The sequence below is a fragment of the Coccinella septempunctata genome, chromosome 9, assembly GCF_907165205.1.
Source record: "Coccinella septempunctata chromosome 9, icCocSept1.1, whole genome shotgun sequence".
Lineage (NCBI taxonomy): Eukaryota > Metazoa > Arthropoda > Insecta > Coleoptera > Coccinellidae > Coccinella > Coccinella septempunctata.
In genome coordinates, this window is record NC_058197.1 from 20,456,050 (window position 1) to 20,480,837 (window position 24,788).

At 42.5% G+C, this 24,788-nt stretch overlaps 7 protein-coding genes across 8 annotated transcripts; 3 read left to right on the top strand and 4 right to left on the bottom strand.

Moving 5' to 3' along the window:
* Positions 1-764: 764 nt before the first annotated feature.
* LOC123320018 (thioredoxin-related transmembrane protein 2 homolog) lies at positions 765-2,089 on the bottom strand. Its single transcript, XM_044907154.1, has 3 exons — positions 1,835-2,089; positions 1,603-1,783; positions 765-1,547 (listed from the first exon to the last, which is right to left on the bottom strand). The coding sequence occupies exons 1-3, from the start codon at positions 1,976-1,978 to the stop codon at positions 1,075-1,077; spliced, it is 798 nt and encodes a 265-aa protein (XP_044763089.1). The 5' UTR covers positions 1,979-2,089; the 3' UTR covers positions 765-1,074.
* A 472-nt stretch (positions 2,090-2,561) lies between these two features.
* Positions 2,562-4,154, bottom strand: LOC123320597 (26S proteasome non-ATPase regulatory subunit 13). The gene is made up of 6 exons (XM_044907955.1): positions 3,972-4,154; positions 3,807-3,920; positions 3,456-3,740; positions 3,051-3,396; positions 2,849-2,989; positions 2,562-2,791 (listed from the first exon to the last, which is right to left on the bottom strand). Exons 1-6 carry the CDS (start codon positions 4,088-4,090, stop codon positions 2,636-2,638), a joined length of 1,161 nt encoding a protein of 386 aa, XP_044763890.1. The 5' UTR covers positions 4,091-4,154; the 3' UTR covers positions 2,562-2,635.
* Positions 4,155-4,449: 295 nt separating this feature from the next.
* Positions 4,450-5,632, top strand: LOC123320600 (zinc finger Y-chromosomal protein-like). Its single transcript, XM_044907958.1, has 3 exons — positions 4,450-4,622; positions 4,680-5,042; positions 5,235-5,632. Exons 1-3 carry the CDS (start codon positions 4,534-4,536, stop codon positions 5,545-5,547), a joined length of 765 nt encoding a protein of 254 aa, XP_044763893.1. The 5' UTR covers positions 4,450-4,533; the 3' UTR covers positions 5,548-5,632.
* Positions 5,633-5,677: 45 nt separating this feature from the next.
* On the bottom strand, positions 5,678-13,510 carry LOC123320596 (adenylate cyclase type 10-like). 2 transcript variants are annotated; one of them, XM_044907953.1, is made up of 28 exons: positions 13,328-13,510; positions 13,034-13,270; positions 12,700-12,978; positions 12,432-12,643; positions 12,316-12,379; positions 12,122-12,214; positions 11,853-12,066; positions 11,597-11,793; positions 11,304-11,544; positions 10,993-11,251; positions 10,689-10,928; positions 10,352-10,620; positions 10,136-10,288; positions 9,978-10,083; positions 9,652-9,925; positions 9,415-9,564; positions 9,144-9,355; positions 8,830-9,088; positions 8,614-8,775; positions 8,444-8,556; positions 8,240-8,384; positions 8,003-8,184; positions 7,698-7,954; positions 6,648-6,850; positions 6,436-6,589; positions 6,089-6,355; positions 5,895-6,033; positions 5,678-5,841 (listed from the first exon to the last, which is right to left on the bottom strand). In XM_044907953.1, exons 1-28 carry the CDS (start codon positions 13,341-13,343, stop codon positions 5,701-5,703), a joined length of 5,238 nt encoding a protein of 1,745 aa, XP_044763888.1. In that variant the 5' UTR covers positions 13,344-13,510; the 3' UTR covers positions 5,678-5,700. The 2 variants fall into 2 exon arrangements, with proteins under 2 accessions (XP_044763888.1, XP_044763887.1); XM_044907952.1 differs by having other exon boundaries at positions 8,830-9,094; positions 13,328-13,509.
* Positions 13,511-13,632: 122 nt separating this feature from the next.
* LOC123320599 (translational activator of cytochrome c oxidase 1) lies at positions 13,633-14,759 on the top strand. The gene is made up of 4 exons (XM_044907957.1): positions 13,633-13,902; positions 13,969-14,122; positions 14,173-14,265; positions 14,323-14,759. Exons 1-4 carry the CDS (start codon positions 13,719-13,721, stop codon positions 14,693-14,695), a joined length of 804 nt encoding a protein of 267 aa, XP_044763892.1. The 5' UTR covers positions 13,633-13,718; the 3' UTR covers positions 14,696-14,759.
* Positions 14,706-15,980, bottom strand: LOC123320598 (sodium/bile acid cotransporter 7-B-like). The gene is made up of 3 exons (XM_044907956.1): positions 15,785-15,980; positions 15,514-15,733; positions 14,706-15,458 (listed from the first exon to the last, which is right to left on the bottom strand). The coding sequence occupies exons 1-3, from the start codon at positions 15,906-15,908 to the stop codon at positions 14,774-14,776; spliced, it is 1,029 nt and encodes a 342-aa protein (XP_044763891.1). The 5' UTR covers positions 15,909-15,980; the 3' UTR covers positions 14,706-14,773.
* A 293-nt stretch (positions 15,981-16,273) lies between these two features.
* LOC123320595 (citron Rho-interacting kinase-like) lies at positions 16,274-24,744 on the top strand. The gene is made up of 12 exons (XM_044907951.1): positions 16,274-16,991; positions 17,048-17,281; positions 17,331-17,530; positions 17,587-18,049; positions 18,425-18,622; positions 18,674-18,991; positions 19,055-19,885; positions 19,938-20,582; positions 20,640-21,250; positions 21,310-21,608; positions 23,360-23,896; positions 23,952-24,744. The coding sequence occupies exons 1-12, from the start codon at positions 16,419-16,421 to the stop codon at positions 24,584-24,586; spliced, it is 5,544 nt and encodes a 1,847-aa protein (XP_044763886.1). The 5' UTR covers positions 16,274-16,418; the 3' UTR covers positions 24,587-24,744.
* The last annotated feature ends 44 nt before the right edge of the window (positions 24,745-24,788 follow it).

Sequence of the window (24,788 nt, forward strand, 5' to 3'; positions counted from 1 at the left end):
AAATAATTTTTTTCGTCAAAATTGACTGCAGATTTGGAATCAGCGACCATGAATTATCCAGAAAACATGTACGGATTTTGAAAATGGAGGCAGTTTCTTTCATTTTGAACAAAAATATGAAAGTAGTTAAACAACGCCTAGGAAACATCTACATAGGCAACACATCATATTCCTCTGCCAGGACAACCATGTATGTGCAGTTGCAGGCACTGGTTGTCAGGGGCAGAAAAATGATTGAGCAAAAACAGCCAAAATAATTTTTTTTCTTCAAAACTAAGCTCAGATTCGGAATCAGTGATCTCGAATTATGCAGAAAACATGTACGGCTCTTCAATATCTAAAAGTTGGATTTTTGATTCTGATCGAAAAAAACGCAAGACTATACATCATGAAAAATTTTGGCCCAAAATGCTTTTTTTTTCGTATCGTCTTGAAATTGAAAATATAGATTGATTAGGCTCTTCTCTATCAGAAACTGCCTTCAGTTCTTCTTCAAGTGAACTGTTTCTCTTTTTATTCCCTTTTGAAGGTCGGAACTTTGGTAGGCCATAGCAGCCGAAATAAATTTTTTTCGTCCAAACTAAGTTCAGATTTGGAATCTTCTTTGGTAGTTTCTTGTAACTGTGACAAATTCTTACGATTATCTTGTGCAAAATTGAAGGCTTTCCTTTGCCGGTCATTGCAGAAAATGGGAAAGAGAAGAAAGATCCTTGTATCTTCTACTTTGTGGGTCCATGCGAAATACCAATAATCAAACCACATGAAACTTTTCAAAACTTTTAATCTTTCACAATCACAACAGATTACAGTACAGCTTTCAAATCATATACATTTATTGATAAAACTCAACAACTCTATTTAAGAAGTCTGTTATTGCCACACAAAATAACTTGATCCTCAATTCTCAAATCGATTTTGAGAATAAAAGTGGACATCTTTTTTTTATAATCAAATGGTACTTTACGAGATAAGCAAACTGTGATTTCAGCGTGATAATCTTTATATCACTACACCTAAGATATTTCCTCACACAAAAAATCTACTCTTGAACTAATTATATTCCAATAATTGAGATTATTCTGCCTTCAACCTCTTCTTAGAGTTCAATAAATTCTTAGCTTCATCATACAAACAGTTTAACCCAAAAACGTTCTTGATACTTTCTTCATGAAAGGGGAACTTGACAAAACTCTTCTTTCCATCAGGTATTGGCCTTCTCATTACTTCTTTGCCTTCTTTGAACAATATAACAGTGGGAAGTTGTTTAGAAAAACTACTATCATTAACTTGATACTTTCTGGCAGCTTCAGGGTGCCTTCCCACATCAATCTTTCCAAACTTGAGGGTTTCCAAGCCGTATAAGTTACTCAGTTTAGAGAATACAGGCGCAAAATTGACACAAGCTGGGTTCCAAACAGCGTAAAACGTAATGAGCCAAGTAACCTGCTTGTCTTTCTGAATCTCCTCTTCTAAATTATCCGCCCCCCTGAAATACACCACCAAGTCTGCTCCCGAATATGTAGGTTCTGGAAACAGGAAAGCTCCAACTGAAAATCCAAAATAGTGAGATACTTCAATTGTACAATCGGAATCCTCACTTACAGATGAAGATGATTCCAAAGAAAATTCCCATCAAAAAATCGGCATTGAACCACAAAATTAGGTTTGCAACTTTGGTATAAATGAAACTGGAGGATAGGTAATTGATCATCGATACACTCCCAGCTTTTCTCGTTCGAATCATAACCACGATCATCAAGAAAAACAAAATTTCAGTTTCTTTCTGAAAAATAGACATAAGTTCCATGTTTACTTCTGTTCAGCGAATAATTACCCCATCGAATTCACACTGATCAGTCTGGAAAAAGTAGTTGCAGAGGATTGGCAGTCTTTTGAAAGCGATGTAAGACAAACTAAGGAGTATATTGAATAAGTAATAAGGTTTCAAGAGTTGCCTTAAATCCTGTTTTATCGTCATCTTGATTTCGAGCAGTTCATAAAATATAAATGTATTATTTCCTTTAATTTATAACATCCTCATTAGATTTCATTTCCCAAGACGGTTTTGATCATAGAACTCATATAAGTTTTATCTGTGATCTGATTAGTTTTCTATGGTTTTTCTTTGACCAACCATAGACTACTAATCACAGACTACTAATTAATTCATTCAGAATTATTTATTATTTCTGTTGAATAATTCTTGAAGATTTGTACTACTTCATTGTTCAAAAATTTGCATCAGAATGACTCTATTTAATATAAATAAAGTCACTGTAATTTGGTTTTGAATATATCGCCATCTAGTGGAGCCTATTCAAAGCTTTCCTCTTTGCTTGTAGGAACCTGCACGCTACGTAATAGACTACAAAGGTTAATTGATAGGTGGCGACACCAATTTGTTCAAAATTATTCAAAAATGAAATGTTAAAATTATATTTAATTATGATACTAGCTAAGGTTTACCTTCGAACTTCATTGTTTAAACAGGAAAAGAGAGTACATTTAATAAATTTGGCTTTAGAATTATGTATTACTCAAACGTAGAATAAAAATTGAAAATGGAAAAGAATTAATTTATTGGCATTTCTTATTTTAATGAAAATCAAATCAACACGCTACAAGTCTACATCAATTACAAAGTAAGGATTTCACTCGCTTTATCTTCCAACAAATTCTCCATTGTGTTGACGTGTTTACACCACTCGTTCAGTTTATCCACCATAGTTGCAATCTGTTTCCTATCTAAGACCCTTGGCTGCACCCAAGTCATATTTACTGTATTCGCAACCTGCCAACAAAAAATAATTAGCGTAATTCAATAGGATGGGATCATTTATTAGCCCACCTGATCAATTGCTCCTTTAACAAGTTTCTGCGATAATGCTTTCATAACTAAAAGCTCAATCTCGTTTAGTGGCAATTTAGTTTCTCTTGAGATCTCTTCGAAGGTCAATTGACGATTGTGAGAGGGCCTTTTGAATGTCATCTGTAAATAATAAATACCCAAATTGTATATCTCTCAAGGCAGAAAGCAATTTCCATCTTACCTCCATCAAACATAACAATGATATCTTCTGCCTCAAAAACAGCTCCTGAGCAGCCAAATCTGCAATGGTAGACCACTGAGGTTTCATTGCCTCAAACTTATTGATATCCCCCGAATTGAAAGCATACAACAATTCAACAATCCAAATGTTTTCCGTTCCCTTCAAAGAATCCAGTATGGGATGGGCCAGTAGTTCACCCAAATTGTAGACACCTTCTCCCAGGAGGGCAGCCAGTCCCAAGAAAAAGGCGTGTTGGTGTTTGATTTCCAGCGTGAGAGTATCCAAGTCGATGCATCCCAAATAACGTAAGGCAGTTCTATAATACTGAGCATGATCCCCTTGTATCCTAAAATGTCGGAAAATCAAATAAAATGGTTAATCTTTTGATAGCAGAACAGAACTTACCTGTAATATTGTGAAGCTAACAAATAGAATCTGCCGTGAACTGGAGTGACACCATCGGCATTGTCTAAAGTAGCTTCTACCTCTTCTATTATTTTTTTGGTCGCATCTAAGTTATTCAGTTTTTCCAACTGAATCTGACCAATGAGCACCTTGCACAAGTTTTGTGCATCTGGATTTATTTTTACTTTCGGCTCGGTTTTTTCCAAGAACGAAATGGCTTCCAAGGGGTCTTTAATTTGTTCAATAGAAACGGCTATGATTTCAACTAAGGACAGGGGATTTATTCTGAAAATATATCGAATATCTTGTGAACAAGAGTGCATTGAGGTTATGTACCAAACAATGACTTACTTGTTTTCAAAGGTCTGAATAAAGTTCGAATAGAGCTGAATTAAATTGGTTCCCTGTTGGAGCTCTGGTTTCTTTATGAATTTCAGTAGTTTGAGGGTCAATTGATGCCATAATCTGTAAAGCAAGATCTCAAAGTAATAATTCTAGCAAAACTATTAATATTACTTTTTGTTGTGAAGTTCTTCGATTTCGGCCCATTCTGATGCGAGGTCCTTAGGGCTCTCTTTTTGCTGTTTCGCTAAGAACTCGGTCACATTTGGTGATTGTTGCACCGCAGTAGCCATTTTTTGGAAAATTTTTGTTTATAATACGAAAATTATTCGAAATGACTGATCAAAATACTGACATTCGGAACCACAGAATACAGAAAAATCTGTGTTCGGGACATAGATTACAGAAATTAATCAGGTTACAGATTTCTGTAACAACTAACTTTAGTTATATATAATCCATATTAGAATATGAAGGGCTTTGAAATTTGAATTATCTCATTCTAGTCGGAAAAATCCAAGGCGTTTCTTAATCATTTCAATATAACTCTCAAATCCTTTCGCATGACCGAACACTACTAAAACTAAACAGCCATAGAATCGATTACTCTATGATTCGTTCAAATTCAAAAAAACTTCATCCATTTAAATTTACGAAAAAACTGAAGCAGAAAAAAAGGATGAAATATGTTTCGAAGATGCTTGTCTGATGTATTTGTTTCAAATCAATTTTGAAAATGGATGAAAACGAGAGATCGACCCTAGGGTTTTCAGTCAAGAAAGAAGAAATAACGATAGAACATAATGATTCGAAAGAATTTCCACTGTGAGGTGAAACAATACCGCATTTTCATTGATATTCATCGAAACATTCCAATTGCAGATCGTATGAATGTGCGGACACGACGAAAACAGTGAATACTGAAACGAAATCGGAAGATTCGAGTTTTTCCCTCGACGAAAGCGATTTCCCACAGATATCGAGCGACGATGAAAGTTCGGGATCAACGTTTTCCTGTCGGTTCTGCGAATTCAAAACAAAGTACAAGGGTAACTTGAAGCAGCACGCAAACTCTAAACATTTGGGAAAACTGGATCTGTGCCAATTCTGCGGAAGGAGATACAAGGACCGCAGTAACTTGAACAGACACATTCGAATAGCACACAAGCACTTGAAGAGCCATAAAAGATCGCTCCAATATCTCAAGATTCATAATTGTATCTACTGTGATTTTACCACGACTAGGTTTGTAACCGTTACAAATTCGAGAAAAACATTAAAAGTGATCGTTTCTGTGTTTGTCCATTACGTCAACTAAACCAATGAAATAATTTCCTATTCCTCTTGAAAAATAACTTCTTGGTGGGGTTTAGGTATTCCAAAACACTAACTTCATGTACCGAGGACAGTATATTCACATGAAAGCTCCAATTTCAGGAAAGAAAACCTTCAGTCACACACGAACTCGTTACACACTCTCGAGAACGTTTTCCCATGCGAAATTTGCAGTTACGTCGGAACCCGGATAGATTCCTACAGGAGACATGTGCAGGCCATGCACGAGACCAAGATCAAAAGTTACAAGTGCAGCCGGTGCGATTTCAGCACACCCCGAAGGGATTTCCACGACGCACATTTTCAGGAGGAACACGCCAGTAACGAAAAGACTTTTCCGTGCCAGTTCTGCCACTACCGAGCCACCTTTCCTTGCAATCTTAAACGGCACATAATGAGGAAACACTCTTCTTAAACTACCGTTCATTTTTTGTGTGGATTTCCTGTTGAGTTTATTGATGTTGTATTAGGTTTTATCCAGAATAAAGTTGATATTTTTTTGTAAACTTCTATTACTTACTTAAAAATATAGGGATAAAAATATGTAAAATTCAGAACAATCAATCCATCAATAAAACATCGGTGGTTCGAAGGGAAAACACATTATGTTATCCGCATGGTTAAGCTGATTGTATTCCATATAATTATCGGGTTCCGAGTGTTTCATCCATAGTTCAGCATCTTCATCCGAGACCTTCTCTTGCCAAAACTAAAAATGAAGCAAAAACTAAAATACCATTAAAACCTAGAAAAGTTATTTACCGCTTCTAGAAAATCAATACTTTTCTTCATCAGCATATTCTCCTGCTTCACTGCGAACTTTCTCCCCTTTCTTACGCACCTGTTCATCCTATGTTCGTTGTTGTATATCACCGCCTCGTAGGACTTCAGCAGATACATCCTAAAACACCAGATCCAACCAAGTTTCCTCGAAACGACCAAAACGATATATATACCTGGGCTTGACCAGAGGCACGACGTCCATCCTCTCTTCCAGATACTTCCAGTAGTAGGCGATCTTCTCCTTTGTCTTCGTCTGACCGTAGATGTTCCTCTTGTTTATCATGTAGACGAGCTTCATCAGTTCGTACTCCACCTCGTAGAGCATCTGGAGACAGCTGCTCATGTGTATCGTCAGTTCCGTCAAGTCCCTCGTCGGATTGACGAGCATCAGCTGTTTACTCGCTATCTTCGCCCTCTCCCATTGGTTGGTACGACAGAACCTACCCGAGAGAAAAAAAAACGGACTTAGCGCATCCACCATAATTTATTCCGACTAAAAGCGCATCCGCCAAAAACTCACCAGGCCCTGAGAAGTATCAGGAACTTCCTCTGCGATATGCGGGACGTCAGTATGAACTCCCCCTTGTAATACTTCTCGACGTCCCTGAACGGGATGAAGTTGTATCCGGTCTCGATGTGGAACAGCAAGGCGCTGGCGTAGTACTCGGATCTTCCTGAAATTCGACACTGAATTCGTTAAAAATCGCGACGATCGTGGTCTCGCGTCCTCACCTTCGGGATCGTCAGTCTCCGTAATGTGATAGGAGAGTTCCTGCATGATCGTGATGCACTCGGAGAGATAGAGCTTGACGAGCAGCATGAGCATGATCCTGGAGAAGACCCTGATGGTGGCCGGGATGTCGTTCACCGCTATCGTCAGCCTGGACAGGATGTAACCTATCTGGAGGGATTCGTCGTATTCCGCCCTCGCTAACCTGATTCACGATCGTGGATACATTACTTACCCTTAGTGTAATAATATCCTAATCTAACCTCATAAAATCAAAATTTTCTCGCCTACCCTAATCTAAACTCAATGTTCCAATGGAATTACCCCAATCTTAAATCAATGACTATTATAAAACATCTACCTCACCAACCCTAATCTAGTTTCACTGAACATAATGTAGTAAATTCCCTACCTACCCTAATTCCCAAAAAAAATTCAAAAAATGGGTTCAGTTAAAACTTCCTCAAGACCGAACAATTGCGCCGAAATGGATGAAATTCTCAGATTTATAACTAGAAGAGTTGCTCTTTGAGAATATGTATCACAGTTAGGTCTTCGATGATTTTCCTGGAAGAAAAACTACTCGCAAGTTGAGCATCGAAAAATTCCCAAAAAGATGGGGTCAGTTAAAAAATTCCTCAAGACCGAACGGTTGCATCTAGATGGATGAAATTCTCAGATTCATAACTAGAAGAGTTACTCTTTCAGAATATGTATCACATTTAGATCTACGATTATTTTCCTGGAAGAAAAACTACTCGCAAGTTGGCCTTACCCTAATCTAACTTCATTAAACGATTCCTTCCCTACCCTAATCTAAAAATCACTGAATATAATGAAACATCTAGCGCATCTAACCTCACTGAATAAAATAGATTAGATACCCCATATACCCTAATCTAACTTCACTGAAAAATATACCTTACCTAACCTAGAAGATGATCAAATATATCACCCAGAGTTTTTTCTTTTTTTTACCCTAGTCTAACTTGAAGGAGACATTGAACCTAAGCGAGTAAAACCTAATAAATATCGCCCATCTCTACCCCTACCTCGTTTCGAAGATGATGTTGTACAGCTTGATGATGGCCTTCAGTTCCGGCGGATCTATCCCGTACTTCTTCTTGTGACAGAACCGCAGGGCGTGCACCTCCAACACGACGCCCCAAAACTTGTTCTTCTTGTAGTTGGCGATCAGTATCATGTTGCTGAAGGCGCCGCACACCTGGAACAGGTTCTTGCCGGCCTCCAGGGCCCTGGTGAGGCTCCACACCGCCGTCAGTTCGGCCTTCTTCAGGTTCCTCTGTTGCTAGACTCGCGGTGAGGTCGCTTCGTGCGCAAAAAACAACGGACTTACCAGGAAGATGCCGAACATCTTGTTCAGACAGCAGGAGATGCTGTCGACGACGTCGTTGTCCTGCTTGCTGAGGCCCCTCATCACGAAGTTGTCGGGGAAGAGGTACATGCGTAGTCTCTGTTTGAGCTTCTTCAGCCACAGCCTGAGGTGGAGGGAGATCTTGCTCTTGGGGAAAGGGTAGCCTGCGGAGATCGGAGGTTGAGTTGGAGGAGCGATCTGGAAAGATCGATTAGGTACCGAATTTCGTCATGGAAAGGTAGAGGGTCTTCAGGGCCTCCCCTTTCTGGTCCTGCGACAGCAAAATCGCTCCGTACCAGATGTAGAGTTTACCCTCGTAGACAGGTATCCTCCAGTTGGGCTCCCCTATGTTCTCTCCTGAAGTCTAGGGATGGACAAGATGACTCAGATTCCTCTGGTTCATTCGATAATTCTAGATATTACCGCTAAAAAGTCAAGGGCGCTCCTGACGCAATTCAGTCCTTCGGCGAAATTCCTCTCGACCACGCAGATCTTCGAGTACTCGATCATCGAATCGATCATCTCCTTCCATTGTCCTACGGTCAAACCGTGCTATGAAGACTGAAATACCTCGGGGTTAAAACGACCCTTACCGGCGCCCCTGTAATGACGCACCAACTGGTTGTAGAAGAACGTGAGTATCAGGTGACAGTAACAGGTCTGGAAATCCGCCCTGGTGAAGGGCTTCGTCAGCGAGTAGTTGTCCTTGTACTGGAGCACCTTGAACGGGTTCAGGATGCCGAAGTATTGCGCGTCTGAAACGAAAACGTCCTCAGCTACCTAGTACCTAGCGGTAGCGGTAGACTCACAGAATGAACCCTCCTCGCTCTCCTCCAACGAGGGCGCGAGCGCGTGTCCCAGGGAGGTGCCCATCGACGGTCCCATCCCCATCGATCTGAAACCGAACGATCTGCCCAGCATGTTGCTGCGTTTGCCGTACGACGAGATGGTCGTGTGCTCGGATCTCTCGGTATAACCGGAGAACATCGATCCGCCGTAGAGGCTGATCGAGTTCTCCGAGATGTCCAGCGAGGACACGGACTTCCGCATCGAGTGCTTCTGCTTGACCTTGTTCTGAAATTGACGCAAGTCTGAATTTGACAGGTGACGTTTTCCATATTACCTCTTCGACCAGACAGTAACCGGCGAGGTCGAAGAAGGCCCCGCCGCAAGAGGTGCACTTTTTGGTCTCCCTCAGCAGGTACTTGACGGCCCTGGCGTGGAACATCTTCTTCTGGGCGTCGGTCAGCAGGTTGTACGTGGTCTGTCTGAACCTGGACGATATGAAGCGTATGTAACCGCAAGAGGCGTACTTGGGAAGATCCTTCACGTCGTCTACGAGTACAAAAAACAGCTTTTAGTAACTCAAATCGACCAGAAGTCCGTTTACCGACCGCAAATATAAATCCCCACGCAGTAACACTTGATCTTGTGGTCCTTGCTTGGATCCAGCATCTTATCCCTGATCAGCAGGTAGTTTCCGCCCTCGCTAAAGTCCCCTTTGGCGCAACAGAGCACCCTCTTCTCGAAAAGAATCTTCACGACTGAAACCACAGAGATACAATAGGCGTGGTCCCTCGAGGCCCCGCCCCAACGGGAGTATCTTCCCTCGACCCCGCCCCATCTCTCACCTTCGGCCGTCTCCCTGGCCGTCCCGTCCGTCTGCATGACGTACATGAGCAGACTCCTGGTGAAGCTGTCGCCCAGCACCGAGCTGAACTTGAGCAGCAGCTGTTCCTGGTAGGTCAGCGAGTCGAACGTCATGATCAGATGACCCTCCTTCGAGAGCTCGGCGTCGATGTTGTTCAACTCGCATTTCGGGTTCAGGAAACAGACCGGCAAGAACCTGTCCTCGGAGAAGACCTGGTGTATCTTCTCCCGCACCACGATGTCGAGGAACTCGTCCTATCGGCGAAACGAACGATCGGATAGGGGAGAGCGTGATAGATATACAAACCCTGCAGGTATCGATGAAAATGCCCCATCTGTCGATTATCTTGTCGTTTTTGGTCGTCGTCTCTTCCATGACCCCCTTCCATTTCATCTTGCATTCTTGGGACATCCTAAAACCATGTAAAAGGGTAAAAGTGAGGTTACTCAACGACGTATTTCTACCTCCGCATCATGTAGAGAGGTGGCGCCACCAATCCGTACTCGTTGATGGTCCTGAAATCCGCGTTTCTTATGAAGACGTTGTGGGACTGTTTCAGACTTATCAGAACCGTCTCCATCCACCCGGGGTTGCCGTTGCTCTTGGTCTGCAGGAGGCTGTAGGGAAAAAGGACAGAGTCAGCGTGTGGAGCGACAAACTCAACGTTCCTCGATACTAACTTCTCCAGATCGGCCGAGATGGCGTGCACGTTCAAGATCTGACAGGCCATGCCGGCGTGGTACAGCTTGGGGATGTTGTTGAGCTGCAGCACCTGCACGTTCTTGTGGGCCAGTACGCGCCTGACCCACAGACCGGGCACGAAGAACGCGTCCTGGGTGATCACGAAGAATATGTACCTGCATGCCAGCATGGCCGGCAACACCTTCCAGGAGAGCACGTCGATGTGCTTGGACTTGTCCACCGCCACTATCCACACCGAGGGCAGGCACTGGAAGACCAGAAGGGTTACTGGCGGAACCCGTTGAGGAAATAACTCATCGACTGATCCATACTCACCGCGTAACACAGATTCTTCAGCATCTTCCCCCTGGATATCTCCCTGTCTTTGTTGGACATCGAAGCGAACTCTTCGGACACCTCAAAGTCCACCTTGAGGATGTCGTTGAGGCAGCTCAAGTGTTCTTTGTTGTAGGAGCCCACGAGGTTCATCAGCTTCTCCTTGATGTCCTCCAACGGGGTCAGATTGTTGAAACCCAGCATGGAGTACAGTATGCTTCTCACCGTACTGTAGTCGACCTACAACAAGGAGGAAAACACATTCTCCGACTGTCATTGTCAGTTTGACATCTTTCAATGTCACCTTGTAGTCGTTCTCGTCCAGCAGTAACCTTGTGACGGGTATACCCGGATCGCTCTGGAACAGGAACTCCTCCAACAGCCTCGTCTTGCCCTGCCTCGGCCAGCCCCTGATCACCATCATCCTCTTGTAGGTCGGCAGTTTGTCCGTTATGTTCCTGGCGTTCACGATGAAGATCTGCATGTTGCTCAGGTACATGTTCACCTCCTCGTCCCTGCCCAGTATGGGGTAGAAATTGACGGCCACGCTGGCCTGTTCAGCCCTGAAACTTCCACCGTTTTAAACCAACCGTCGGACTGTTAATCCGTCCTCACGTTTTGGTGTCCGATTCCAGATACTCGTAGATCGGGCCGGGGTTCGATATGCCCTTGAGCGGCTTGTACACCTGCAGGAGGAAATACTTGGCCTCCAGCTTGCTGTGCTGGAAGGTGGAGCTGTCGCATGCCACCCTGTCCGGGTAGTTGACCATGATCCTGGCCGCCTTGTTCACCATCAGACTCATCACCGTGTACTCCCTCCTCAGGGTGTGTCCCACGATGCCGCAGTAGGTTTTCCCTGGAAAACAAAGGGTCAACATCCGAACCAAAGGTAAATCAAGATGGGTCACCGGTGGTGCAAGCTATGGAGGCAGTTTTGACCGACTTATGGTTGTTGAGGAACTCGAAGGTGACCGAGGCGCACTTCAGGGCGTACTGACACTCCAAATCGTGCTTGAACCCTCTCAGTCCGAATATAACGACGAACATGATGTCCTTGTCGAAGAGGCAGACCTTGTTCACGCACCCCTTGAACTTCTCCACGTTTCTACGACAATAAACGAAGTTACAAGAGGAAATTCACCTCCGGGTTGACTTTTCACTCACTTACAAATCTCGATGTAGCACTCGTTGACCAAAATAGCCAACTGGTCGTAGGAGCATCTCTTCGAGGTCAGATTGATAAACATGATCACCGCCCTCCTCATCTCCGTGAGGTACTCTATGGGTTCGTTACGATCGATGCAACTCATGACCGGAGGTAGAATGAACTTCCTCAAACTATCCCTGCTGATCCTGATCTGGTGCATCACCGGTCTCACTGAAACCAAACTCTTTTTAATAGTACCGGAGGGATGTTGAACATCTTGGATTACGTGAGAATTCCATATTTTTCTTCTGCACGAATAACTCCTCCGAATCCAACGCTGAAACCTGCAAATCGTCCGAGAAATCCTCGTCGAATTGCTCTGCGAAAACAAACACATTAAACCTCGATCGGGGTACCCCAAGGTTCTATACTTGGACCATTTCTTTTCTCGAAATCAATGAAAATCAACGAAACACTCACGGGAACTCAAAGAATACTTGTTGTCCCCTTTGATGTGTCTCCATCCGGGCCCCACTCCCAAAACCTGAAATAACGGAATTCCAAGCTCGGTTCGAATGTTACGAAGATAAACGGACCTTCCGAAAGGCTCCTTCGAGTTCGATGGATAGGTAATCCGTGGTGTTCACGTGATACCACGCAGAAGGCGCGACGATAATCTCCCCAGGTTTGGTGCGATGCTCAGCGTCCTTAACGTCAGCAACAGGTTTACCGATCACTATGTAATGGCTGTACTTCTCGTTACCTATCAGGGTGAACAGCACCGGTCCCGCAGATATGGCAAGCTTCACTAAAAATCATAAAAAACGCTCGATACGATAAAAATTCAAACACCTCACTAATCACCCCTGAGATAGGTCCCTATATCAGTCCTGAAAGAACCGTAATTTTTCTGGATAACCACGGCGCAGTCCAGGGCTTGGTGGACGTAGTCCCTCATGATCTGTTGTTCGTCTTTGCACTTCCACAGTGCCAGGAAGGCGTCTCCTGAGAACTTGAAGATGTCGCCACCGAAAGACATTATTTCTTGGACCAATGCTCCGATGTATCCATTGAGGACCAAGGTTAGACGAGAAGGGCCTCCTTTACCTGCCTGGTTATACTTTTCGGTCAGTTCGGTGAAACCTGGGAGGAAAAACTGTTGAGCACTCTTGGTTTATTTGTCTGGGATGGATTTTACCGGAAACGTCTCCAAGGAGTAAACATGCGTTGTAGTGCTTGTGTGAATAATCGTTGACATTTTGTAGAACTTCATCAGGTAGTAAAGATGCCAGTATTTTTGTCTTAGCTTCCCAGAATGAGGATGAGTCTATACTCTTCTTCCTGTCTTCGTATATGGTAGCTCTAGCTCTCAATTCCTCAACTCTTTTATTCTCATGTCTCTGTCTTATGGCCCATATAAAATCTTCGACATTAGCTGTATACATTACAATTAGATTTTGTTCTATCTCAATACTATTCCACAATTACTCACCTTTAGAGGTAAACATTATTTTAAAAATGTATATATACTTCAAAATGAAAGGTGTGACAATTTGAGTGTCAACACAAAATTTTATTTTCAATTCAGAATTCAAAGTATCCTGAAAGGCGAAGTAACTGTTTGTGTGTTTGTTGTAATTTAATATGATAAAATTGAATTCAGATTTCAAATCAGTTCAGAAAACATAACCTTCCTTTTCCTGTGCTGGCAAACGCTCATACGTGAACTAGTATTATGTGTTGCCTATGTTGGAATTTTACGGCGTTCTCCAGCTTTCCTCTGTTTTTTATGGTCAAATGATGATGTTCTGTGTTTTAGAACATTAACCTCACTTAATTTTAATGAAATTTTAGGCAAATATTTTTTAATTTGACCATCAACGATGTACAAAAATATAAGGCAATTAACGAGAATATACGCCTTCCACAATGAACTGAGTAGAATGACGAAAAGATACGCAGGACATTCGAAATGGGCCAATATTCGACACATAAAGGGCCTCAAAGATGCTGAACGAGCAAACTATTTCCTAAAACTGTCTAGGCAGATGAAGGTGGCCATTCAAGGTGAATATCATTCGTATTCTTCTCCTCCTGTGAATGGTACACCCTGTAAACTATAAATTATTTCAGAGGGTGGGTCTGTCGATCCTGCAGCAAATTCTAAATTGTCCAACCTTATTGACCAGGCTCGTAGGGCCAGTATGCCTGCAGCAACCATTCAAAGCATCCTTAAAGGTTCTCAAACTGATAAAAAGCCATACAAGAGACTTTTGTTAGAGATAAAGTAAGGCACTTCTTGACTTGATAAAAGCAGATGAAAAATTCTTATTTCAGGGGGCCTGGGAGTTGTCTGATGCTTTGTGAGATTTTTTCTGATAACCCCCATTTAACAAAGCAAGGTATAGCTACAATTTTGAGGAAAAACGGGTAATTATCAATGTTGACTATTAAGTAATTATTACTCAGGTATATCTCGTATTCCAGTGGAAAATACATAGAAAACATAACTAGTCTATTCACTGAGAAAGGAATCATTGAAGCTGAAGTCAAATCTTCGGAAGAAATGAGTAAAGTCTTGGAAAAAGCAACGGATGATGCTATTGAAGCAGGAGCAGAAGACGTGACAGACGTTGATAACAATATTTTACAGTTCCTTTGTGGAAGCTCTAATTTGAAAGCTGTGACAACTGAACTTGAAGCGAAGGGATATAATATTCTGAGTTCTAGCATAGAATACTTACCATTAAAATACCAAACTTTAAATGAAAAAGACATGGAGACATACCTTAAATTACATGAAAAATTAGAAAGTGTACCTGAGGTTGTTAGGATCATTAATAATATTGAGGTGGAATGAAAAAAAAATAGTTAATTATTGATTTTTATTGAATCAATTTGTTAATATATTGATATTAAACATTCCAAATGTTTTTTTTCAAATAGGAGGTTTTCTGCCTCTCTCAAGTAATATCCAGTCTTTCAATTGACTAACCACCATACCCCCAAGTATTATCTGTGTTGGATGATACACGAGCAACGGTAAACTTATCTGACTCAAGTGGGAATAACCCTGGAACATAATCCTCAAGATCGGAATGCCTAAAGTAAGCGATTTATGAGTTGAACAAAACGTAATAGAAACAATATCTGCCCTTGTAAAACTATTGCTGAAATATTGCGATAGGAAAAAACTAATCAGCATGAAAGATATTTGTAAGAAAAGTACTGCTAGAACCGTGATTAGCACGTCAATAGCACTCAGTCCTGTCTCTGATACCAAGAAAGTATCACAAAAAGTTGTGTAAATCACAAACAGTAAAGCAGCCTGTCCGATGGTATTCAAAGGGAATTTGTGCTCTTTGAAATTTGTGAAATTCCTAACAACCTGTCCTATAATCAATGGAATTAATACTGTCGTAGTGAGTTGTATCACAGTAGCTAATAGTGGAACTACCATTGTCGAACCAAGATTAAAAAGTAAAAGTATTGGAGTTAAAACTATCCCTAAAAAGCTACCTAAAACCGAGTTGAAAATAGACGCAGTTTCGTTGCCTTTGGCCGTTCTTGTTAAAATCACAGCACTCGATACTGGAGGTGGCATACACGACACTGTAATCAACCTAAAAAAACAAATTTAAGCCTAAAATCTAAACGATAATGATGTGATGACCTCACCCTCTCAGTATCCATGAATTAGTTCCGAATAAACTCAGAAATTTCACAAAAACCTGGGTAACGATGGGGATCAGAATGAAAGTGAAAGTCTGAATAAATAAATGTAATTTATATTGTTGGAAAGTACGAAATATACTGGAAGTCTTTAAGGTCAGTCCGCTTATGAGAAAGATTATGCAGATAGCACCATACTTGACGGAATACTGTGTGTATAGTGGCCCTAAAATTAAAAAACTAGAGGAAAGTCTAGGGAGCAGTAAACTTTTCGCACCTTCTTTTGAACCGAATTTCGGATATATGCCAGCTAAAAATATGCAAGTTATGATAGCAACCAAGAGCCAGTTACGCTTTATATATTCCTCAGGTGTTACCCTGTGTTTTGATTTAGAAAACATATTTTTATTTCCATTTGTTTACCGATCATATGCATTTTTCATGTTTTCCTTTTGTGATATTTGTAGTTCTAGCAATTAGTAGGTCTTATTAACGCTGGCAGTGGCGTCACATACATTGGGCAAAATAATTGAGGTCAAAACAAAAAATAAGTTTGATATATTCAACAGTTTTCGTGACAATCATATAAAATTCGAACTCCACGTTTTTATTATTCCTATCCAATATTTTGGTGTCCTCATTCAGATCCCATTGGATTCACTATTTATGAAGTAGCCCACGTATTTTGAAAATTTGCCCCGCCACTGATTAGTTCGAATGGAACGTAGTAGATCAAAAACGTTGCAGCAAGTGACAGATGACAGCATACGTCATTGAAATTGAAAATGCTATGATTTCAACGGTTTCTTGAGTTTGAAATGGAGGTAATTTTAACAAAAGTGTAAGCGAGTCCTATTTGTATTATGTTTTTTGTATGTTGATCTTGTAAATATTTATAACTAACTTTAAAAATGGAACCGACTGAAGATACAATAAACGCAAGAGTTGCGCGTTTGAATTCCGAAATTATTGGAAAAAAGTTAAAGACTGATACGAATAGTATAATAACCCGCGAAGGGCTCCTTGATTCTTTACAAGCCTTATATGACGAATGTTCAATCGAAAATGTCCAGAAAGCCGATAAAAACATCGAGTTCTTTGTGCGAACCTACAGAAAAACTATGGAAAGTCTCAAGTTGACCCGAATCAACATTACAGACTTTGAAATAAAGAACTGTATAGGAAGGGGACACTTTGGGGATGTTCACGTCGTTGTCGAAAAACACACCAAGGACATTTATGCCATGAAGAGCATACGAAAATGCGACAGTCTAGATCAAAACAAAACTTCATTTATCGAAGAACGAAACATAATGGCTTTCACACAGAGTCCATGGTTGACTTCTTTGCAATATGCATTCCAAGACAAGACTCATTTATTCTTCGTCATGGAATTTCATCCCGGTGGCGACTTATTAGGGCTGTTGTTGAAGCAAGGGGGAACTATACCTGAGAGCGCTGCCACCTTTTACTTGGCTGAAATTGTAAGTAACACTTTCAAGATGAGTACTTTGATTGTTAACCCTCTCGAATCTGGCAGCTTATGGGACTTAGAGACCTACACAAGATGGGTTATGTCCATCGTGATATAAAACCAGACAATATTCTCTTGGACCGATGCGGACATGTGAAATTGGCTGATTTTGGAAGTGCTGCAAAGCTTAACTCCTCGGGGTTTGTGACTGAAGGACCTCCGGTTGGAACACCTGACTATGTGGCTCCAGAGATTCTAGAAGCAATGGAGAATAGAACGGGAAAAAATGTTAAATATGGGGTAAGTTTAGAGTAGTAAATATTGAGTTTTGTTAATGTTTATTCTTTAGGTGTCATGCGATTTTTGGTCTTTGGGGGTCCTTGCCTATGAACTAACAATGGGGTTTTCGCCTTTCACTGGTCAAAGTAACTCAACAGTTTACATGAAAATTATGGATCATAAGAGTAATTTGAAGTTTCCACCAGATACTCTTCTATCTGAGGCTTATGTTTCACTTATTAAAAGCTTAGTGACAGACCAAAAAGAGAGGTAATTCCCCGAGATACTTTTATTTTTTCCTGTGATTCATTCGTTCCACATTTCAGATTACCCATGGAAAAAATATTCCAACATCCACTGTTCAAAAAAACCCTTTTTGATTCCCTGAGGGATCAAGTACCCCCCTTTGTGCCGAAAATAAGCTCGTTCGACGACACCAGTAACTTCGCCGACGTCCCTCCTCGTAAAAAGATCCCGTCCATCGAGAATTTCAAGAAGAGGACTCACTTCTCCGGTAGAAACTTGCCATTTGTCGGTTTCACCTTCACCCCCATCATAGATTCCTTCGAGAACAGTTTCGACCTGCGGAAGGTCAAGGACGAGATGGTGGAGAACCTCAAGACCGAGGTGGAGAAACTGAGGAAGAAACTGGCCAAGAACGAGAACAACAGCGTCGAGAAAGAAAACTTGGAGAAGAAACTGGACGAGAAGTCTAGGAAGTTAGAGAGCGTTGAAGTCCTGCGGAATCAGCTGGAAAAGGACGTGGCCAACAACTTGGCCGAATGCGCAGTAAGTTTTTTTTGATACCTTTTCAAATTTTTCTTCTGTATATCAATCTCCAAAACAAATTTTTCTTTTTGACTAACTAATGAAGGAATTATTTAAAAAAATATATTAAATTTGGCATTATTTGAAATTTGACAAGTCATCAGAAGAAATCATAGAATTTACGGGATCGGCTAACTTCACGTTATACGACTAACGTCAATGATGACTGGAAGGACGTGAAGTTAGCTCGAGACATGGGCGTAACATTCGACTGGGCATTCACGATTGAAATCACCAGTGACATCCCTTTTTCCCGGTTTTCAAGGTTTTTTTCGATTTTAACGGGATTTTTATCGAGTTTTTTTGAGTTTTCTTGAATCCGCCAATCTTCTGCAGGCACTGAGAAGAACTTTAGAGTTGGAAAGGAAAGACAGGGTAGAACTGGAAAAAAAGGCTATGGATCTCATCAAATCGGCCAAATTGAAATGGGAGACTGAAGAGAAACGTAAACTGAACGCTCTAGATCTCATAATCGACGAACAAAAAGAGAAAATCTCTCAACTTTGCGAAACGAATAAGATCCTCGAAGAACAGGTAAGTTCTCGAGTAACCTCCGATTCGCAAACTTAAAGGGGTGTTTTTCAGCTCCAACACGCCCAGATAATGGAGGAGAAGCACAGGATCTCCATGGAGGCGTCCGAAAAATTGACCAGGAAGAGCGTGGTCGGTCTGCAATGCAGGCTCGAGACTGTAACTTCGGAAACGCAGAACAAGATCTCAGACCTAGAGGGAAGGCTCAACGAGCAATTCTACCAGAAGAATGCCCTGGAGAGACAGATCTCAGATCTGAAAGACAGGGAGAGTAATCTCACTGCCAAAGTTAAGAATTACGAGGAGAATCAGAAAGCGTTGAACGAACAGATCAACATTGCCGAGAGTCTCATTAGGGAGCTGGAGGATAAGGTAGGAAAATTACTGAAATTTAAAAGGTCTTAATACCACACACGGTTTTTTACATTTCTGCAGGTTACAACTTACGAAAAGCAACAAGAAATGTTGGACATTTACACCGTCGAAAACCAGAATTTGAGGGAGAAGATGAACAACGATAAGAAAATGATCAAAGATTTAGAAAACAGCTGCATACTGCTAGAATTGGAAAATAAAAAATTGGAATGTTTGAAGCCGCAAGTGGACGAATTGAACAGGAAAATGAGGGAAATGGAGACGGAACTGAAGAGAATCGGAGAATTGGAAGTTCAATTACAAAAGGAGAAAGAAAAGACGAAATCTTTGAACAAACAGATTCAGGAAACGGAAAGCAATCTCTCGGAAGCCCAGGAATTGAAAGAAATCAGGACCAAATACTGGAAGATGGAGAAAGAGGTGAACAATCTGAGAATCGACAAGAGGATCCTGGAGAGGGAACTTAAAGAATCCGAGACTCTGGCGAAAGAACTCGCCAAAGAGATCGAGACCATGAAGGAACAAAGGGAGAAGAGCAAGAAGATGTACGAAGAAGCAATGTTAGAAATGAACTCGATAAACGATTCCATATCCACCGAACTCACCAAGACCAAAGAGAATTATAAAATCCTTCAGGTCGAGCTCAAAGCCCAGAAAAAAGTCAACGAAGAAACCAGAGATATCGTTGCTGAACTCAAAGCCATAAGCAACTCCAAAGACGATAAAGTTAAACAGATGAGCGGGGAACTGGAGAAGGCTCAGAAGAACTTGTTGAAGGTTACGATGGACAAAGAAAACGTGGAGAAGAAACTCGAAGATTTAAAAAAGACTAAGATGGAGTTGGAAAAAGACGTTGAAACTTTGAAAGAAGAAAACAAAGTCCTAGACGCTGTAAGTATACTCGAGTTTCAAGAAAAAAGTAGTAAGTTGGATTAATTTTCAGAGTTTAACGAAAATGCAACAAGTCATGTTGTATCTGGACGAAACCCAAGAGAATCTGGTCGCAAAGGTCAAATCGCTGGAAGAGAACGAGAGGATAATGAAGACCAACACCGAGAAACTGGTGGCGGATCTGTGCGAGGCCAAGAAGGAGGTTCAGGAGGCGAAACGACTGACCAACGAGGAGAAATCCTTCAAGCTGTTGGCGGAGAACAAGCTGCAGAGGCTGAAGGAGGAGATGGAGATGCTGCAGGCCGACAGGGACTCCCACAAGCTCCAAACCGACGAGTACAAGAAGTACTCGAACGAGCTGTCGCAAGAGCTGACGTCTGCAGAGGAGAAGTTGACTGACGCCAGGATCAAGGTGAAGACGTTGGAGAGGGAAAACCAGGATCTGAGGCTGGAGAGCGTGCAGCTCAAGGAGGAGCTGTCCGATTACCTGACGCAACTTCACAAGTGCAGGGAGAGCAAGCTCAAGATCAAACATAGAGTCAACGAATTGGAGGGACAGGTCGAGTACATGGGACAGCAGCTCAGCGAGCTGGACATGAAGTTAAAGGAGAGAACGGCCACTCTGAACGCCAGCGAGACCAAGAGCAAAGAGACGATCAAGCAACAGCAGAAGCTGATCGATCTGCTTCACGTCAGGGTGAGTAGCGATGATGATCAAGAGTAAATTGAGGTTCAACGATTTTGTTGTGTGTAGATCGAGGAGCAGCCGAAGAAGAGGAACTTTTTCCTGTTCGGAGGATCGAAGAAGGAGAACACTCCCCCCATTTCGTTCCCGTTGAACTATAAGGACCTGGAACTGGAACTGCAGAAGGAGAAGGCGTCCAACAAGGCGTTGCAGGAGGAGGTCTTCCGTCTGAAGGCCGAGACCTCGCAGAAGGTGAACGAGAACTGCGCCAGGCAGATCGCCAGCGTGAGCAGGCAGAGGTCGGACGCGGTGTCCCCGAAGAGCAAGATCGCCATGCAGAAGCTGGTACAGTCGCCGTCCGCCCAGGTCAAGGACTCGCAGAGTCAGAGGTCGGCTCAGAGGATGCACCATCGTATACCTCACCGGTTTTCCTCGAGGCTCTGTCACAAACTGGTAAAGTGCGCGTTCTGCCAGAAGAACATAACTTTGGGCAGCCACTGGTCGTACTGCAAAGAGTGCAACATCATCGTGCATCCTCACTGTTCGTCTTCGGTGGCCAACACTTGCGGCCTTCCCTCGGAATTCGTGCACCATTACAAGGCCCAACTGAACGCCCCCTTGGTCGTGGGGCAGGAGCAGAAGGAGGCGGTCGATCTGTCCGGTTACCTCATGGTACCAGGGTAAGATCAACCCTCGTCGTTTTCGAAAAAAAAAATTATACTCTTGTGTGGTTTTTCAGGAAGAACAACGCTTGGGAGAAACGGTACTGCGTCCTGAAGGAGGACAGGTTCGAGATGTACCCGGAAGAGCCCAGGGACGGCGCCGTCAAGCTGATCGAATCGGTTGATCTGAAGTCGGAGAATGTCTGCGGGAAGATCGACTTGGAGCCCCAGCCGTCGGAGATCGACATCGCGGTGGCCAAGAGCGACGTGCCGTTCTTGATGAGGGTGGAGATCGCGCCCAACACCACCTGCTGGCCGCCCAGATATCTGACTTTCCTCGTGTCGTCGCATCAGGAGAAGGAAAAGTGGTACCTCGGTAAGATTCCATCGAATTTCGTATTTTGTCGGTTGACGGTTCGCTGTGGCAGATATCTATGGTCGAAGGTTTGGGTTAGATCGCTCCGTCACTGTGACAAATCATCCTGGACAATGGTTAGGTTAACCCGTCACTGTGACAGATCACAGGTTAAAAAATCCGCCACTGTGACAAATAATTCAGATAGAAAATCCGTCAGATTCTTCAGGTTAATCTGTCACTGTGATAGATCGTTGACGTTAAAAATTCGTCACTGTGACATATCACAGGTTGAAAATCCGCCACTGTGACAAATCATCGAGATCAAAAATCCGTCACTGTGACAGATTTTTTTATCTGTTATTCTGTCACTGTGATAGATCATTGATGTTGAAAATTCGTCACTGTGACAAAGGATTGAGATAGAAAATCCGTCAGGTTCTTCAGGTTAATCTGTCACTGTGATAGATCGTTGACGTTAAAAATTCGTAGCTGTGACATACCACAGGTTGAAAATCCGCCACTGTGAGAAATCGTCGAGATTAAAAATCCCTCACTGTGACAGATTATTTATCTGTTATTCTGTCACTGTGATAGATCATTGATGTTGAAAATTCTTCACTGTGACAAAGGATTGAGATAGAAAATCCGTCAGGTTCTTTAGGTTAATGTCACTGTGATAGATCATTGACGTTGAAAATCCGCCACTGTGAGAAATAATTGAGAAAGAAAATCCGTCAGATTCTTCAGCTTATTCTGTCACTGTGATAGATCGTTGACGTTGAAAATCCGCCACTGTGAGAAATAATTGAGAAAGAAAATCCGTCAGATTCTTCAGGTTATTCTGTCACTGTGATAGATCGTTGACGTTGAAAATCCGCCACTGTGATAAATAATTGAGATAGAAAATCCATTAGATTCTTCAGGTTAATCTGTCACTGTGATAGATTGTTTACGTTAAAAATTCGTCACTGTGACATATCACAGGTTGAAAATCCGCCACTATGACAAATCATCGAGATTAAAAATCTGTCACTGTGATAGGTTTGTATTTGTGATAGATGATAGATGTTGAGAATTTTTAACTGTGACAAATCATTGAGATTGAAAGTCCATCATTGTGACAAATTATTGCGGTTGAAAATCAGTCACTGTGACAAATAATTGAGGTTGAAAATTCATCACTTCGTTCATGCTTCAAGTGAATGGTTAGCTTAGGTTGATCACTGGCAGATCATTTAGGTTGAAGATTTGTCACTGTGACAGACTATTGAGGTTGAAAGTTAGGCTAGGCCAATGGGTCACTGTGACTGATCGTTCAGGCTAAAGGTTGAGCTCGGTTTATCAGTTACTTCACAGATCGTTGAGGTTGTGGGTTAGGTTTGCTTAATCGGTCACTGTTAGATCATTCAGGCTCAATGTTAGGTTAGGTAAATCAGTCACTGTGACAGATCGGTCAAGTTGAAGGTTAGGCTCGGTTAATCAGTCACTCTACATATCGTTGAGACTAAGGCTTAGGTTTGCTTTATCGGTCACTGTGATAGATCATTGTGGCTCAAAGTTAGTTTAGGTAAAAAGGTCACTGTGACAGCTCATTGAGAGCTAAAATTCTGTTCAGATCACCAATCACTGTAACAGGTGGTCATTCAGGCTGTAAAAAAATTATACAGATTGATTGATTACTAAGTCACTGTGAAGTTCATCGGCCACTGTGACAGAATTAGGTTTGGCGATTAGGTTCTGGGTAAATTCCAACGGTGCCGTTCTTGCAGGTTTCCAGAGGGTGTTTATGGCAGGCAACGAGAAGCTCTACACCAAGACCGTCATATCCGTGTGGGACGAGAAGGTGGTGGTGAACTGCGTGGTCGACCTGACCGAGGGCATCAAGCTGCTCGGTACCCAGACCGGGCTGCAGGCCTTCTACAACAACACCCTGATACAGATCAGGGGCTTCAAGGAGGTCCATTACATCGCCAAGCTGGAGGAGACCAAGTCCGTCATAATGATCGTGAATCCGGCCAACGTGGTGGCCGTGTGCGACCTCGTCCACGTGATCAACGTGGTGCAGTGCACCGCCGGTTACGCCCTGCCGACCGTCAAGTACGATCAGGTCAGGATCAAGGATCTGGAGGGGTTCCATTTCCTGGAGGCCAGCAGGAAGAGGCAGCACAAGATGTTCTGCGTGGCCAACCCCAAGGTGTTGGCCATCGTGGGGTACGTGGAGAACGAGAGGGAGTTCGTGCCTCTGAGACTGTTGGATACCGCTGAACCCACCAACACGGTGCTGTTCACCGATCATAGTATAATAGGTGAGCAATGAAAGGTTGACTATGCGACCACCATAATGATTCTTTAAATTCACAGTTGGCGCGGATAAGTTCTTCGAGATAGACATCAATACCTTCAACGCTGAAGAATTCCTGGATACCTCCAACCCCAAGATGAAGCAGGTGTTGAAGTGTTACGAGCTGGAATCTTACCCGATTTCCATAGTGGAAGTGTCGGAAAATCCCAGGGAGTACCTGGTGGCGTTCAACGAGTTCTTCATATTCGTGGACGAGTTCGGAAGTCCGTCCCGGAGGAAGGAATGGACGACCAGCCATCTACCCCTCGCGATAACCTACGTTAAACCCTTCCTGTACATCATTGGATTCGCGGCAGTGGAGATCCACGAGATCAAAAAGACGACTTGCGACGAAGAAGAGGATAGTGTGAAGCAGTACACGAGGCTCTGTTTGGACAAGTTCCAATTCGTGGGCACGACCAAGACCGGGGTCTACCTCTGGCACGATAAGTGTATAAAATTGCTGGAGGGCAGGAGGTTCCAGAGCATCTCGGACTCTTCGATCGAAGACACGGTTTCGACGGTTGAGGACAGTTCCGATAGGTTTAGTTTTAGCAGTTCCATCGTGAGGACTCTGGACGAGGCGCAGACCGAAGATGAGGATTCGGATAGGAACAGGGGTAAAGTTGTGACTTTCGCTCAGACTAGCTTGTGAGTTGTGATTTAGGAAGAAGTTTTTTGTTTATATTTCGAGTCTTTCATTATCTTCTTGCCTTCTGAATTTGTTTTTGTTGAATGGCGTTCTTCTTGTTTGTAATTGTACTTATGTGAATGTGATAATTATTTAAGAATAAAAGTCATGTGTATTTTTAAGTTTTTCTTTTTATTTCCGTACTAGGGAGGGGAAACAGCGAACT